Here is a 16,129-nt window from a genome sequence, read left to right on the forward strand (position 1 = left end):
GGCATGGTCCTCCAAGGACTCAAGCCCCGCATCTTCGATCGACTCAAAAAGTATGCCGGGCGATGGGTTACAGAGATCCCAGCAATCCTCTAGAGCCTAAGAACGACCTCAAACAGGTCCACAAGGTTCACCCCTTTCTTCCTCGCATACGGAGCCGAAGCAGTGTTACCCTCCGACCTTGATCACGGCACCCCAAGAGTAAAGGCCTTCGATCGAGACCGAGCCACGGAGGCTCTGCAGGATGCGGTCGACCTACTCAAGGAGGCTCGTGAGAGGACCGTCATCCGCTCCGCTCATTACCAGCAAACTCTCCGTAGGTACCATAAAAGAAAAATCAGGGGGAAGGATCCTCGAGGTCGGTGATCTCATACTCCGGAGGACCCAGTCAACCAAGGAGAAACATAAGCTCTCTCCACCTTGGGAAGGACCATACACAGTGACTGAGGTGATCCGACCGGGTGTCTATTGACTGAAGGACGACAATGGCAACATTCTCACCAACACATAGAACATCGAACAGTTACGTCGTTTCTTTCCCTAAAGCTCGGTCTTACCATTTATTTCCATTCAATGCTTGCTCCAACAGTGCCCTAGCCCGAGCACTCTCAGCCTGGGTCGCTCGGGGGCTCCACGGAGGTGCAATGCCACCCCTTTTTTACTATCATATAGTAACACTTTTCACCCAAACAAAAGGGTGTCACCCAAACGAAAGGGCATTTCGTTCCTTTGATTACCCTACATAGCTTGTGCTTTGAGCCTCCCGACCCATCACACCCTACCACGACCTTCGGTTATGAGCAGCTAAGCCTCGCGGGCCACGCCCGAGTTCTAAAGGTTGCAGCCTATGGGTCAACGGGCATGTGCGAAAAAGAAAGGACAAAAACAAAGCTAGCAAGGATAAAAACAAGGGCGGACGGGACAAGCTTCCCCTCACAAGTGATTTCATCACAAAAATGAACTTAAAATATTCACGAATGTAAAACTGTTCACATAGCCCCCCCCCCCATGAATTCATCTTTTACATAAACTGACTATTTCTACTCTAACTCTATTATGGCCCACCGATGGAATCTCCATCGAGGAGAGGCCAACGGGTCACCCGAGTTGATCGAACGGCTCGGACGACTGCCGAGGGACATGTAAGGAGTAGTGGGATGCCCCATGCGGGTTATGCCAATCCCGTCATGAACGACGGACACGGATCACACTCGAACATATCCGATAGGAGCTCCCCGGACCCATCACTTGAGCCATCGAGGTAACTTTACCAACCCCCGTTCTACTTTCCCAGTGCATGAGCATTCATTCATCTATTCTCATGCATGCATTCATACATTCAGTCATATATTCATCCATACATTCATCCCATACATCCAAGCATTGCATATGCAATTGTTGCATCACAACGCTTCGTGTCGCGTCACGAAGCGATAGTCGTCTCATTCGATATGAGCGACGACCGACCGGGGTTCGAAGGCCAGCCCACAAAGGGCTCGAGGTCGCCTCGTGTCAAACAGAGCCGGGGGAGAAAACGCAGATGAGCCCCAGTGACCCTCGCCCGATCCGCTCAGAAGTGGATAGGGTCATCTTGATCTTCTCGTTCGATCCTGACCTCGAGCCATGCCCACAGAACCTCTATCGAGGGTAGGCCAGCGGGCCACCTGAGTCAGTCTCCGAAATTGCTCAGGCATCTGCCAGGAGGCGGGTTAAGGAGAAGTGGAGTGCCACATGAGGGCTATGTTGACCCCGTCACGAACGACGGATCTAGATTCCACTCGGACATACCTGTTAACAAGCTCGCTGAAGCTAGCCACTCGAGCCATCGAGGCAAGTGGCGTCAGTTCAACCCCTCTGGTTGTGGAAACCGCGGATGGGGTGACGCAGGAAATAATGCGACCGACCCCGACCGCCCCTAGTGGCTAGGGGGCTCGAGCTACCAGGTCCCTATTTAGGAACCCGACTGACCGCACAGGTTGTGATCGGAACGGACACGGACGAACACCACGACCGGAAGAAACACAAGAGTACGCAGCCCCAAAAAAGAGTACCAAGTTGCTCAGCCTCCGACCGACTCCCCAGGCGGTCGCAGGCTCGGGGATACACCCACCTCCATCTCGCCTGACCTCAAGGCCACGGGCTCTGTCTTGCCCGACCCTTGGGTTCGCGCTCCGTCTCGCCCGACCCCAAGGCCACAGGCTCCGTCTCGCCTGACCCTTGGGTTCGCGCTCCGTCTCGCCCGACCCCAAGGCCACGGGCTCCATCTCGCCCGACCCCTTGAGTTCGTGCTCCGTCTTGCCCTACTCCTCGGGTGCGGGCTCCGTCTCGTCCGACCTCAGGGACGTGGGTTCCGTCTTGTTCGACGGCGACCCACTACCTTACACCCACCGAGTGCGCTCGCGCGCTCCCTACGAAAAACGGATTACTAGCGAGTCTTCTCTGGGGCTGGGCGCCAATATCCCTCCGGCACGCCTCCGCGGCCTTCGCTAGTCCTCCCCATGGAGGCTGGGCACCCATATCCACTCTGCGCGCCTCCGTGGCTTTTGCTAGTCCTCCACATGGAGGCTGGGCGCCTAAATCCGACTCAGTTACCCTACGCAGTACAACAAACCGAGGGTGAAAAACACCGAAGTTCCAATAACAGTCTGCCTCCACGGCACGATGGGTACTGGAATTACAAAGCAAATTCAAGATTTCATTAAGCTAAAAACACAAGCCCCTGGCTTTTACAAATATCACGTGAAACGTGTGTGAACAGCCCCCTTCACGGCTTCACAGAAGTTCCAAAGGGGCTCGGGGGCTCCTGTCGGGTTAATAAACCCGGGGTCCCCAATGGACATGGTTCTCTGCAAAACCCGGCCCAGCAGGCGGCGTAGCGACAGCGCCTGGGCTGGCCCAGATACATAATGACAGACCGTGACAACGATATGGTCCTCGACCGAAAGGCCTGGCCAAGGTGGGACTGTAGTTCGACTCCGACCCTATTCTCCGACCGAGGATACGTCGGATCTCTGCTCGTTGCTCTTTCCCGACCGACACGGTCGGGACTAACTGGGAACGACTGACCGGGGACGCCCGCTCGGTGTGGGCCCGGGGAGCAGGCAGAGCAGATAAGGTAAGGCGCTCAAGTCAACCGCAATACCGAGGACTGTACCCTGCCATGCCTTGCGCACTTGCAGGACGGTGCCATCGGGGCATGTCAGGTGAACACGATAGAGCCTGCTAGACGCGTCAGAGTATAAACAGTATTGTGAGCGTCGTCGTTTGCCGTAATAGGCGAACATGGTAGAGCCTGCCAGATGTGTCTGAACATAAACAGTATTGTGGGCGCCGACGACCATCCCGTACCCGATGGTGTGGGCAACAAGACTAGGCAGTAAACGTATACACTCTCTATCTCTCTCTTTTTCCCTAACTTGTAAGACCATCCTCTTCAACTATAAAAGGGGATGGGTTCTCTCCTAAAAGCCCCCCCCGAAGACTGGTCGACTCGACAGCTCAATTGCTCTAGGACTCGACAGGTACACAGTCTACACGCTCTCAACAGCTGATAAGTTCGGACACACAGAGCATACGTTCCAATACTTAGCGCACGTTTGAGCATCCGTCACTCTCTTCCACTCGGTTCAGAGTTCGACCGGGCCTCTAACACCTCGCCTTCTCATTTCTAACTCGTTTGTAACCCCACAGCAAACTTCGAGTAACTAGGCTCAAGAATAAAGTCACCGACCGACCTCAACTGGACGTAGGGCATGTTGCCTAAACCAGTATAAATCCTGTGTCATTGAGTGCTAGGCCACGTCCGATCACAACGCAAGACAAAAACTAAAAATATTTACTTATTGGTCATTTTTGACACCGAAATAAGGTTTCTTCTATATCACCACAATACCCACATAAGCTTTCCTTGGCGACGTGCCTTCTTTTCAACTCAAACTTTGATGGCAGCGAATTGTGCAGCACCCGCCACCAGAAAAACACGAACCTTCGGTGGTACGTCCAGCTTCCAGACCGTTTGCCAGTGTTAGCGTTCCCCGGAGGCCCTGGTTTCACCCGTCGCTGCCATGGCCGTCGCCGCTTGCTCGTCCTTGAGCAGTCTGTAACCCGAGCGGACCGAATATTGCCCATGCTTCTCAAACGCCCAAGCCCTGACATCAGACGACAAAGACATTCTGGACTTGATTTTCAGAATTTCCGCCGCCTCCGGTTCCACAAAAGATCGGCGCACGAGCTGCTCATCCCAAACACGCGTGCCAAGGACGAAAAGATCCTGCACCCGTTCGACAGCAGCTGTTGGCAAGCGAACCAGAGGCCGGAAGGGCCTCAAGCCTGGGATCCAGTTATCTTGCCAAATATCCACGTCCCCCGGTCCAATTCTCATGATCAGACCCAACACATCTCTTCCATGTAGGATCGCCCTCCAAGTTTCCGAGCAGGGCCTCCTTTTGGTAGCTGTGAGGAAATCACCGTTAGGAAAATACTTTCCTCGCAGAACCCTAGCACACAGCGAGCTCGGTCTCATTATCAGCCTCCACCCTTGCTTGCCAAGCATTGCTTGATTAAAAAGTGAGAAATCTCTGAAGCCAATACCTCCCTGGCACTTTGATCGTATCAATTTTTCCCACCGCAGCCAATGAATTTTCAGCCTGTTCGGCTGGGGCTGAAACGATCGTATACGATTGTGGATTATTACTGCTAGCTGATTTAGTGTGGAAGAAAAGTACTGTTTTAGCTGGAAATTTACGATCGTTTACGACCAAACGAACAGGCTGTTTATGGTTGTCCAGGGAGCTGCCCCACCAGTAATTCAACACAGCCGTTGTCAGCTTTCGGCAAACCACAGGAGGCAGTTTGAAGCACGTCATCGGGTATGTAGGCACCAGGCACGGAGCCAGCGGTGGGGCTAGGGGGGCTCCAGCCCCCCCCCCCTACCGCTCGCGAGCAAACGAAGCCTCGTAGAGCCGTCGTCTGAAATTTCAACTGTAGATGTACAGGTAGGAGGGGCTGAAATTTGCTAAACCTCTTTTCTTGCTAATTGCCGTTGTTTAGCCCCTCCTAAATTTTTTCCTATCATCGTTCCTGGTAGGCACCGACTGTGCATTAGCCTTCAGCAACACCTCTCGCGCCGCACAGCTCAAGTCCTTCTCTGCCCAACCTCCGACAAAACCCCTCACCCGGGCCGGCACATAGTTGAAAGCATTGGGAGCACCCCGCCCTGCTGAAGTGGGTAGACCCAAATATCTTTCACCAAGCGCTTCATTCGGAATTTGCAGAATTGCTTGTACTTCTTGCTTACACTATTGTTCAGAGTTGGGGCTAAAGAAGATTGCTGATTTTTGTTTATTCACCAATTGGCCTGATCCTTTGTTATAATCATCTAGGATTGAGGCAACACGCTCTGCTCCCCTTTTTTATGCTTGAGTGAAAATCAAACAATCGTCAGCAAAAAGGAGATGAGAAATCCAAGGTTTTTCAACATGCAAGAGAGTCCTTCAAAGCACAGCAAGAAGAGATACAGTGACATCGGATCACCCTGACGAATTCCACGTGTTGGTGTAAAACTGTCCGAAAAAACTCCATTAACTCTAACCGAGAAAGAGACCGATGAAACACACTTCATAACCAACGAGCACCAGGTTTCAGGAAACCGCAACGCCTCCATGATCGCTCGCAAATAGTTCCACTCAACTCTATCATATGCCTTTGCCATGTCTAATTTCATAGCACATCCTCCTGTCTTCCCCTTATTCCACAGATAATGAATGCATTCATATGCAATCAGCACATTATCCGTGATCAAGCGCCCCGGCACAAAGGTGCTTTGTTCTTCCGATATAACATCATCAAGAATCTGCCGCAATCTGTTTGCCAACGTTTTGGAGCACAGTTTGTACAAAACATTGCAAAGAGAAATGGGGCGGTATTGTGACAAATCATGCGGATTCGTGACCTTCGGAATGAGCACCAACAAAGTTTTGTTTACTTCCGCAGGTAATTCGCCTCCATTCAGGAACCCCAAAATCGCAGGCACCACACACCCCTTAACCAGCTGCCAGTGGGTCTGAAAAAAGCCAGCGTTAAATCCGTCTACTCCTGGAGCCTTGCTTGGCGCCATCTGAAAGAGAGCCTCCTCCACTTCCTTCTCGGAGAACGGTCTCTCCAAAACAGCCGCCATCTCCGGGGTGATCTTTCGTGGTATATGGCGACAAATTAACTCAGGTTGCAAATTCTCCTGTGCCGCAAACAGCTTCTGGTAAAAATCACAAGCCAACCTCTCCAGGTCATCCTGATCAGTAAACTCATTGCCTGCCTCATCTTTGAGCATTTTAATCCTATTGGTTCGGTTCCGTGCACGCGCTTTAGCCTGAAAAAAGGCCGTATTCCGGTCGCCTTCTTTTAACCAAGCAATTCTCGACCGCCGCCGTTCCATAGTTTCTTCACGTGCCAGCACCTCCCCGGCCCAACGTGGCCACCAATCGCCGTTCCCTGTCCGTAGGTCCTCGGTACAGGGTGCTGCTACTCCTCTCCGCCTCCAGTTCAGCTCTCAGGCTCTTTACCTGCTGCTTAACCGAGCCAAAAACGTCCCTGTCCCAGCTCTTCAGAGAGTTTTGTAAAGCCAAAAGAGCAGACGCAGCAGTAGATAAGTCACCAGTGCCGGGTCCTGGATCCCATGACCGATTAACAAACTCCAGCTTCTTCCATTTTTAGACTTGTTCTACTGCGCTCGGCTTCTTCCATTTTTAAACTGTACACTGCTACTTCAATCAGTACAACGTGCCGAGCAAACGGTGTAGTTCAGAACTGCCTATACATTTTAATCGAAATTCATTGCCAAAATGAGCTTAATAAAAGATTAAAGGAAAAGGTCCATATTACTCCCTCCAAATTTGGCCTATGTCCAAATAACTCCCAAACTAACATTTAGTTCAATTTACTTCCTCCAACTATTTAGGTTGGTCCAACTAACACCTTATATTTTTTTTTGTTTCTCTATGTACAAATTATATTTTAGTTTCAAATTTTGTGAGGTGATAGAGGACATTGTATTTTGTGTTAGAAAAATGCACTATGATTTTTTCATTATTATGTTTTATACGATATTGTATCTCTAGTGCTAATTTATTATTAAATTTCCTAAGCTATCAAAATTGTGGCAAAAAGTTAAGATATATTTTTTCTAACATAACTTATGATGTTCTCTATCATATGACAAAAGTTGATATTAAGACTCAACTAACACGTGGAAAAACAAAAATAACAAATCATGTTAAGGGGTAAACTAGACCAACTGACATAGTTAGAGGGAGTAAATTGAACCAAATGTAAGTTTAGGGGGTAATCTGGACATATGTCAAACTTGAGGGGGGTAATTTGGACTTTTTCCAAGATTAAAAAACATTTTTTGACACCATGTGAAATGACCATTTTCGCAAGCAGCTCCTTTATGCGTATCAACGTGAATCATTCCATTTCCACCGGTGGCTCACATAAGAAACTATACAGACTCAAGCAATGCAAGCGTTTGTAGTCAAGATTAATGTAATGATTTCAGAAATTCCTCAAGCAAGTGTTTGAGATGCAAACACTTCTTTTATCTTATTTTTTTTAAATCACAGATTCACAATACATACACGGACATCCATACGTTCATGCACATTCACTGCTATGAACACCTCCGAAAATGTGAGATTGGGCTGGCTTGATGAAGTCTCACTGCAGGTGTTTCGCTGTCGACAAGCACATCACCGCCGTGTGCCGTTAAATCATAGAATAAATCCAATAAAATTACTTTTAAAACGACAGCAAAAAAAAGTTTTACCGTTATTTTATTAAAAGAATAAAGTTGAAAAAAAAGAACAAACACGACTTGGCCAAGCGGCCACCCACTTACATTCCACCCGTTTGCAAACCGAAAAAAAACTGTACAAAAGAAATATAAAACGTGGAGTTTGAATATAGACACAGAGAGAGAGAGAGAGAATGCTCTGTCCATCTAGTGCTGTTTGAATGACAGAAGGGTCTTGAAGATGCCGATGAGAACGCCGGTTGGACAAGACGGCGGCGACGGTCTTGTAGTTGTCGTAGGCAAAGCTGTAGACGGCGATCCTCACCGACCTGTCGCGCCAGTACCAGTCAATCTCCTCCAGGACAGCATGGTACTGGTGCCCGAGGCGCAGGTTGTGGCCGAGGCCTTTGAAGAAGGCCAGAGCCTGCGTGTTGCTCAGGGTGCTGTGCAGCAGGTTGGCGCGCCGCAGCTCGCGCACGTCCTCCTCCCCGTCGACGAGCATCGCCAGCACCGACAGGTAGGAGCTGAGCTTGAAGCTTTCCAGCGAGGCCCGGGCCCCCATGGGGATGAAGTCTCGGGCGACGACGGCCTCCTCCAGCGCGGCCATGTTGACGAGCCAGCAGGCGGTGTCGTCGTCGAGGAACAGCGGCGACAGCGACAGCTCGGCGAACAGCACGGGCTTCCTCGTAAAAGCCATGTCCGCGAGACGCGCGGTCGCGCTGGCGGGGGTCAGCTTGACGCCGATCTGTGCGAGCTCTGCGGCGCTGCGGGGCTGCGACGGCGGCGGCGGCGGCGGCGCTGCTGCCTCGCCCTCGCGGTGCGAGTGCGAGTGCGAGGCCGCCGCCGGTTCAGGCGTGCTGCCCGTCACGTGGAACAGGAGCAGCCCGAGGAGGTGCGGCGGCTTGTAATCCCCAAATTGCACCGGCCACCGGGCTTGGGGTTGGGGTTGGACGGCCTCCCTCTCCCTCTCCCTTGCCAGCAGCAGGTCGTTGTTCCTAGGGCCGAAGAAGAAGTGCATTCCCATCTTGGCGATAAACCCGCGCACGTCGACGCTGGTGAACTCCATGAGCGCCTCGAGCACCAGATACGGGATCTGGTTCTCGAGCATGAAGATGTCCTTCCTGATGTTGGGCGGAGACATCCGCTTCCGGAGCAACGGATCGGTCCCGGTGGCCCCGGCCCCGCCCACCATCATCATCATCATCATGTACTGCATCAGGAAGCAGCCGTCCACGAACATCATGGTCGCCAATCCAGCACCATCTTCGTCGAGAAGCCTCAGCTCGGCTGGAAGGTGGTGATCGTAGTAGCGGCGGACGTGGTCCACGACGGAGTGGACCTTCTCGTAAACCTCCGACGACATAGAGCGGCCCGAGAGCCTGCAGAACCAGTAGGCCGCCGCCCACTTTGGCGCGCTCCATGTTGTCCAGCTGCCAGAAATTGCCGCCGTTTCTAACACTGTCGGTGCCATGATAGGGAATGTTCCGCGGGCCGATGGCCACCACGCTTGGCACGGCGTAGCGTTGGTTCTCTCCGGTTATCCCTCGTAGGCTGGATGGGAACCAGTGGCTAGTATGGGTCGTCTGCACATTAGAATTGGAGACATCGTCTTCATGCTTGAGCCGTTCCATTGCTTTGGCCATCTCTTGATCGAGGTTCCTATGAAAAAAAACTCATGGCGCCAAACAATGCTAGTTTTTTTTTTTTTGAGGTAAGCTAAGGCACAAAACAATGCTGTGAGGCTAACTCAGGACGACGGACGAAACCCGCCCCCCTCCATCTTCAATATGTACGCACGGACTTTGGAACCGTATCATCTAGTACAACTCACGATGATCGCATGCATCGGGCTGTAGATTATTCCTGCTGCAAAAGGTCGGCTTTGTCAAATACTTTACTTTGAGAGCTAGTGTGATATATGCCCGAGAAGCATGTGTCTTTCAGAACTTGATCAACAAACTTGATCTTTAAGGACAATTGGACATGCCTTTGCCCAAATCTTTGCTAGCATCGAGTTCCAAGCTTCATTCCTACTACCCCTTACCCTTTTTCGTCTCTCTTTAGACTATCTCCAATAGCTGAAACCCAAACAAGAGGCCCATTTCATCATTTAAGTCACGCAACACAAAAGAGCCACGCACCCAAACCCTTCCATCTCCAACAGCCAATGCAAAAGAGGAGGGCCTCGCATCGACGCCCAGCCCCATGGCGCGCGTCCTCTCCCCACTGGCGGCGCGCATCCTCCTGCCCCATCTGCGGCGCGCGGTCGTGGCTGCTCCTCCTCCACCGGTGGTGGCGCCCTCTCCCCTTCTGGTCAGTTGCGGGCGGATCCGATCGATTGGGCGTGGCGGCGCTCCTTTCCCGACGGATCCGACCTCGACGTCCGCGCAGATGGCCCCCACGCGCAGCGGCGTTCTCTCCCCGCCGGCGATGCGCATCCTCCTGCCCCACCTGCGGTGCGCGGTCGTGGCTGCTCCTCCTCCACCGGTGGTGGCACCCTCTCCCCTTCCGGTCAGCTGCGGGCGGACCCGGTCGATTGGGCGTGGCGGCGCCCCTTTCCCGTTGGATCCGACCTCAACGTCCGCGCAGATGGCCCCCACGGCGGCGGCGGCGACCCGAGCGCACGCCCACCACGTTCCGGCACCCGTCACATCTCAAGTGAGTGGGCCTTCTCCACGGCACTAGAGATTTTGGTTCGAGGAGAGAGGTGACGCTTATTTGGGTCGTGCATCACGTCCCACCCAAAAATAGGTCCCTCGTTTGCATTGTCTGTTGGACCACGTTTTCTACCGATAAAGCAACCTAAGTAGGCATTTTGGGTTTGCATGCCGTGATGCATGAGCTGTTGGAGACCATCTTACTTTTTTTGTGGAATACGGTCATATGCAGATGCTGCTCATACACATGCATCGACAAACAATTACCCTATCTCTATAAACACATCCGAAAGTTAGGGGCGGATATCGAGATTGATGAAATCATCAGAGCTAAGTGTCCCACTATCTAGAGACAAGTTGTCTACTACCATTGAAAGAATAGTAACATTGAACACGAAAACAAATGTAGGATTTAGGATCGAAATCACACGCTCATACAGTGCTAATCCTAACCGAATTCAAGAACAAATGTAAAACTCTCACTGAACACAGAAAGACATAGGAGAACAGTCGGCTGACAGAGCTCTTTTAGTCATATGATTGTGAACAGCACATAGCGATTACAAATGAGCCAAGCAGTTATACGTGGTGCTTGGACAGGCTACTTATACCAGTAGCAAACTCACTAAAACGAGCTAAGCAACTGCCTAAGCAGAGGCTACACACACATTAAGGATGAGAGGAAGAGAAACAATAGAATGGATGGACAGGATCTATAGATAGCTTCTTAAGATCGGACGGCTAAAATAAAACCGATGATGTGGCTTAACGTGGCTGCAGAAAAATCATAGTAAATGACACTTAGTTGGTTACATCTATATAGGTTATATAGATAAACTCTGATCCCTTCTATCCATCCAAGAAATCTTGTAGGGTCCTTGCCTCAATTTTATGTACCATTTTTACTATAAATGTCTTTATAGTAGGGGTGTACCATTTACTATTTATTACTTTTTTAAGGCAAACAGGAGGGGTTGCCCCCTCTATAGATTTAATTAAAAAGATGAAGGGAAAAAGTTTGTACATAGTGAATAAGGAGACAAAGAACATTTACTATTTACTCCTGTCCCCCAAAAAACTACATTGTAGGCCTTGTCACTGGCAAATTTTTTAAAGTTTGACTAAGTTTATAAAAAATATTAGCGACATTTGTATCACTAAATAAGTTTATTAAAAATATATTACATGATTAATTTAATGATACTTATTATACCTCATAAATAAATATTACTATCCTTCGTATATATTTAATTAACTTTGAGAACGTTTAACTTCTCAGAAAAGCTAAGTGAGACTGACATTCCTTTTAGAACATACTCCCTCCGTCCCGAAATAACTGTCGTCATTGGTGTGCGTGTCGTAAGTTTGACTCGATTTATAAAAAATATGTGCAATATTTATATCTCCAAATAAATTTATTAAAAAACTATATTCAAAGATCTTTCCAAAGAGGGACGGTTTGGATTCTTGGAATTGAATTCATTCTAATAATTACAATTTAGACATAGATAAATTAAGCTAATATAGTTGTATATGGAATACATTTATATATTTATTGTTATGCATATAAGGGACATACTTATATGTTGTATTTCTATTGTATGAAAATGAGTTGAAGAGTGTGTTATAAGTTGGAGAATAGAATTATAGCATAGTGATCCATAGAATTCATTTTCATCTCCCACCCTATGAATTTGAGATGAACTTATTTGTGAGTTTGGAAAAGTTATTAAATGTCAAATTCCAAATCAAATAGTATAATCCATTGAGTAGATTTCAATTCTCCCAAAATAAAGGGATCCAAACGACCCCTCGGATATATTAATATTTTTAATATATATTTAGTTAAAGTTGTTTCTCGGGAAGCGAAAATGACAAATGTTTAGGGATATTAGAGTCTTTTGTATTGGACTCGAGATTCTCCCGCTGACAGCTGCAGCTAGCGTAATAGTGTGGCTGCTTAATTGTCACATGCTCAAGTGTGCCCGAAGCATGTGCCTTTTAGAAACTTGATCAGCAAAACTGATCTTTATGCCGATCTCTTGCTAAAACACTCACTTGAGAACATTTTGTTCCAAACGTCATTCGTAATCTGGATGCCCACTAGTCTTGTGCAACCAAAGGCTGGCTGGAATATGGCAGCAAGTACTCCGTTCCTTCTCCCACGCAGGTTCTTCTCCCTGAGGAGAGGCGATCCAGACTCCAGACGGGGATCTCTGCCAGGTGCCAGCGCCGGCCACCTCACCTGGCCGGCCCTCTCTCGTTGGCCAACCTCAACAAGGGTGGCGGGAGCCTCCAGCTCCACCTCCGCCGCAGCTGGTTTTTCCGTCAGCCCGGCATGGATCGGAGGCACAGTATTGCTCGACAACTTTGGAGCTCCAAGCCATGCGCTCCCCATGCCCACGTGGCCTTATTCGTTTCGCTGAAATTTGGCTTATGCTAATGCTGATTTGTTTCGGAAAACTTGTTCATTCGCTGAAAAGTATTGCTGAGGTAGTGCAGCGGAACAACGGGACCGTTGTCTGTTCCTTGAGGTCCAGTCAACCATGCCGCATTTGCACTGTTCATTCGTGCAGGGACGATATAAACAATTTGGACACTTTGCATGCAGCCATTCAGTGGCAGTCCTCACCTGGACTGCTCAGATCAGTACAGCATCTGTATGAGCTCTGCCCTCCGTTCTGTGTTCCTTCCTTACGATTGTATTTCAATCTGGCTGGGATTGCACTTACGATTGTATTTCCTTGACACCTAAATCTGGGGTTGTGTGTGCCTGTAATGGAGTAAGCGGCATTCGTGTAGGTTTTGTCCAAATTTGAACTAGCATTCTCTATATCAAACGATGGTTTGATGTTCGTCGTATTTCTGAGCCGTGTCTTTAGTATGACCAACAGCTCTGGTCAGGCGCATGACTCTGAAATTACCCTGATAAACCATCACGTGTCTTGGGCTCTTGTTCTTGGCCAGGTTCACAAAGGCCTTGCTAAGCACAGAAAACACAGGAGTACAACTTCAGAGTAGCATAATGGTGTTTTAGCGCAACAGCTGTGATAATTGGCGGATGGGTTCCCTTTGTAATGTAATTGAACAACTTCTCAGTTGCCTAATCTTGCTGATCCACGGCAACCAACAACGAATTCACCATACGCCTGAGTTGATGCGTAGACCCTTTGAGCAAACCCCTGATGAAATCTGTCTAAAATGTGACTCAAAAAACAAAGAACATAGCATTGTTCAACTGAAACCAAAATGCTATGTTTAACTCATTTCAAGTTTTCAGACTGCAGTGGGCTGTTGGTTGCTGTATAGTTCTTCTGATGATATTTAACTATGAGGGAGTAGTTTGTTGTTATTTTGATCCAATGAGATGTTAGTTACTAATGAGATTTTCAAATATCTGATCCACCATAGCTGACCCAAAGGATGATGCCTTGTTTTAGTCTGGCTAAATTCATAGCTGACCAAAAGGATGATGCTTTGTTTTAGTCTGACTAAATTCATGTCCATGCAAGGTCAGTCTTGCAACCATGAGTTCCAAATTCCAAGTAGGCAGGATAGTGGGGTCATTGCTTTGTCATCCTAAATAAATACAATCCTCATAACTACTTGAAGGCACATAAAGTTTGCTGCAACAAACGATATACGAACTCAAAATAAAAACAGTAGCGAGTTTATTATTCTTGTCCTACCAAAACACACACAACAGCAGGTTTTTACGACATGATATGCTCATGGCTCAGGTACTAGTATTTCAAACAACCATACTGATATAATTCAAGACAGAAATATGCAATTCTAGCAAAGTAGCGGCAAAACTAGTTGGGCCTTGGCGTCGCCCACTCGACTCGGAGGATAAGGTTATCATAACCATACCCATTGAGCTTGCTGATCGCCTTCTCCGCATCCTCCCTGTGAACAAAGTTGACGAACCCAAACCCCCTGCTCGACCCAGTCTTCTGATCCACCGCGACGTAGACACGGCTGACAGGGCCGAACGAGCGGAAGAGCTCAAGGAGGTCAGGCTCACGGGTGTCCTCCGAGAGGTTGGTGACACGGACGGAATTCTCGTCGTTCCTGCGGCGCATCGAGTCTCCAGTCCTATCAGCGCCTCCTCTCATGGTTGGGGGAACATATGCTCCCTTCACAGGACCGCCTGGTGCAGGAGGGCCATCGGACGTAGGAGGCCTGTCCGTGAAAGTTTCAGTCGGTGGTGCCAGGTCCTTGTAGGGACACTTTGAGGTCCAGTGATCGCCCTTCTTCCCACAGGTTCTGCAAACCATGAGAACAGCACCTCCCTTGCTCGCCATAGCCAGCGGGTCACCGGATGCAGCTGGTTCCTCAGCTTTGCTCCCTACAATTAACGGGGATGTTAGCGAACAAGAACCAAAGTTTAAAACAGACTGGTTTTTAAGGCCTCATAACATGGAGAAACACAAAAGAAAAAGATAAATTCATCATTAACAAGGCATACTGTCAGTTCATGTAAGTTGTAACAAAACAATCCTTCAACATACCGAAATAGTGCTCCAACATCATCATATGCGAATGACAATCATTGAACTATGAAACAGAATTTGAGCCTTGATAAAAAAAAACTAAACTGCCATGATTTCATATAATGGGTATTGATTCTAGTTCTATTAAAGTACCAAGAAAAGCATGTATGACCAAAATAACGATGATGATAGGTGAGAATGAAATGCTAATTTTAATCAGTGTTCCACGAAAAAATTCTTGCACCACCTAATGAGATGAATTGAATCGTGTTCCAATTCGTCGCTCCTACACAGCCCCCCATGTACCTAGACCTAGACTAGATGGACATAGTATTAATAAAACGATCCGAACATCCCCAAATTTCACAAAGGCCGCATCTAGCTGCAATTGCAGAACTAAGAATCGAATCGAAACATTCGACCCAGACAGATCGTGCCTAGCTGCTAGCAATCGGACGAACAGACGACGAGGATATTCGAAACGGAAGCAGGTAGCAAGCAGATCGAGACCTGGGGCGCGGGGTCGCTCGATGAGGATCTCCTCGGTGGAGACCATGGTGAGCCTGGAGCCGGCGTCCTCCTTGAGGGCGTCGCCGAACTTGGGCCACTGGCGGCGCTCGATGGCGCTGCGGGAGAGGCGCGCCCGCGCGAGCTTGCGGACTCGGGTGGTGGTGGTGACCCTGACCTTGTTGCCGTCGTCGTCGAATTTGTACACGATGACTTTCTTGATGCCGTTCTCGTCGGGCCCGACGACGACGCTCGGCGGGAGGAGGAAGTCGAGGTCCCCGCCGTCGTCCTCCTCCAGCTCCCCCCACCGGATCTTCTGCTGCGCCGCCGCCGCCGCCATGGTACCGCGTGCGTGCGTGCGTGCGCGCGCTAGGGTTTGGGATTTGGGTGCGCCCGGCGGTGCGGTGAGTTGAGGTCGGTCGCGTCTTCGGCTTGCAAATGGGTGGCCCGAAAGGCTTTTATGGGCTTTCGTTCAGGTTCAACCTCGAATTGGGCCCTGAACCAACGAGAGAGCTCTGTATGAATGTGGGGTCATGGTCAGCTCAACTGCCGCTCTAGCCTCTCTAGTCGTTTCTAGTTCTTTTTTGCTCTGTTTTAGATGAGCTGAAATTAGCAGAAAACTGTGCGTCATACAACAACATAATTAGTTGTGTTTTTTAGCTATTTAGCTGTCTATGAGCGATTTT

The 16,129-nt window shown here is 49.2% G+C and overlaps 2 protein-coding genes and 1 pseudogene across 2 annotated transcripts; 1 reads left to right on the forward strand and 2 right to left on the reverse strand.

The window, feature by feature from the left end:
* Window positions 1-7,990: 7,990 nt before the first annotated feature.
* On the reverse strand, window positions 7,991-9,426 carry LOC136469353 (UPF0481 protein At3g47200-like; annotated as a pseudogene).
* A 562-nt stretch (window positions 9,427-9,988) lies between these two features.
* Window positions 9,989-10,468, forward strand: LOC136469354 (classical arabinogalactan protein 9-like). Its single transcript, XM_066467576.1, has one exon. The coding sequence runs from the start codon at window positions 9,989-9,991 to the stop codon at window positions 10,466-10,468; it is 480 nt and encodes a 159-aa protein (XP_066323673.1).
* Window positions 10,469-14,081: 3,613 nt separating this feature from the next.
* Window positions 14,082-15,866, reverse strand: LOC136472525 (uncharacterized). Its single transcript, XM_066470223.1, has 2 exons — window positions 15,447-15,866; window positions 14,082-14,791 (listed from the first exon to the last, which is right to left on the reverse strand). The coding sequence occupies exons 1-2, from the start codon at window positions 15,781-15,783 to the stop codon at window positions 14,256-14,258; spliced, it is 873 nt and encodes a 290-aa protein (XP_066326320.1). The 5' UTR covers window positions 15,784-15,866; the 3' UTR covers window positions 14,082-14,255.
* Between the last annotated feature and the right edge of the window lie 263 nt (window positions 15,867-16,129).

Source organism: Miscanthus floridulus, chromosome 8, assembly GCF_019320115.1.
Source record: "Miscanthus floridulus cultivar M001 chromosome 8, ASM1932011v1, whole genome shotgun sequence".
Lineage (NCBI taxonomy): Eukaryota > Viridiplantae > Streptophyta > Magnoliopsida > Poales > Poaceae > Miscanthus > Miscanthus floridulus.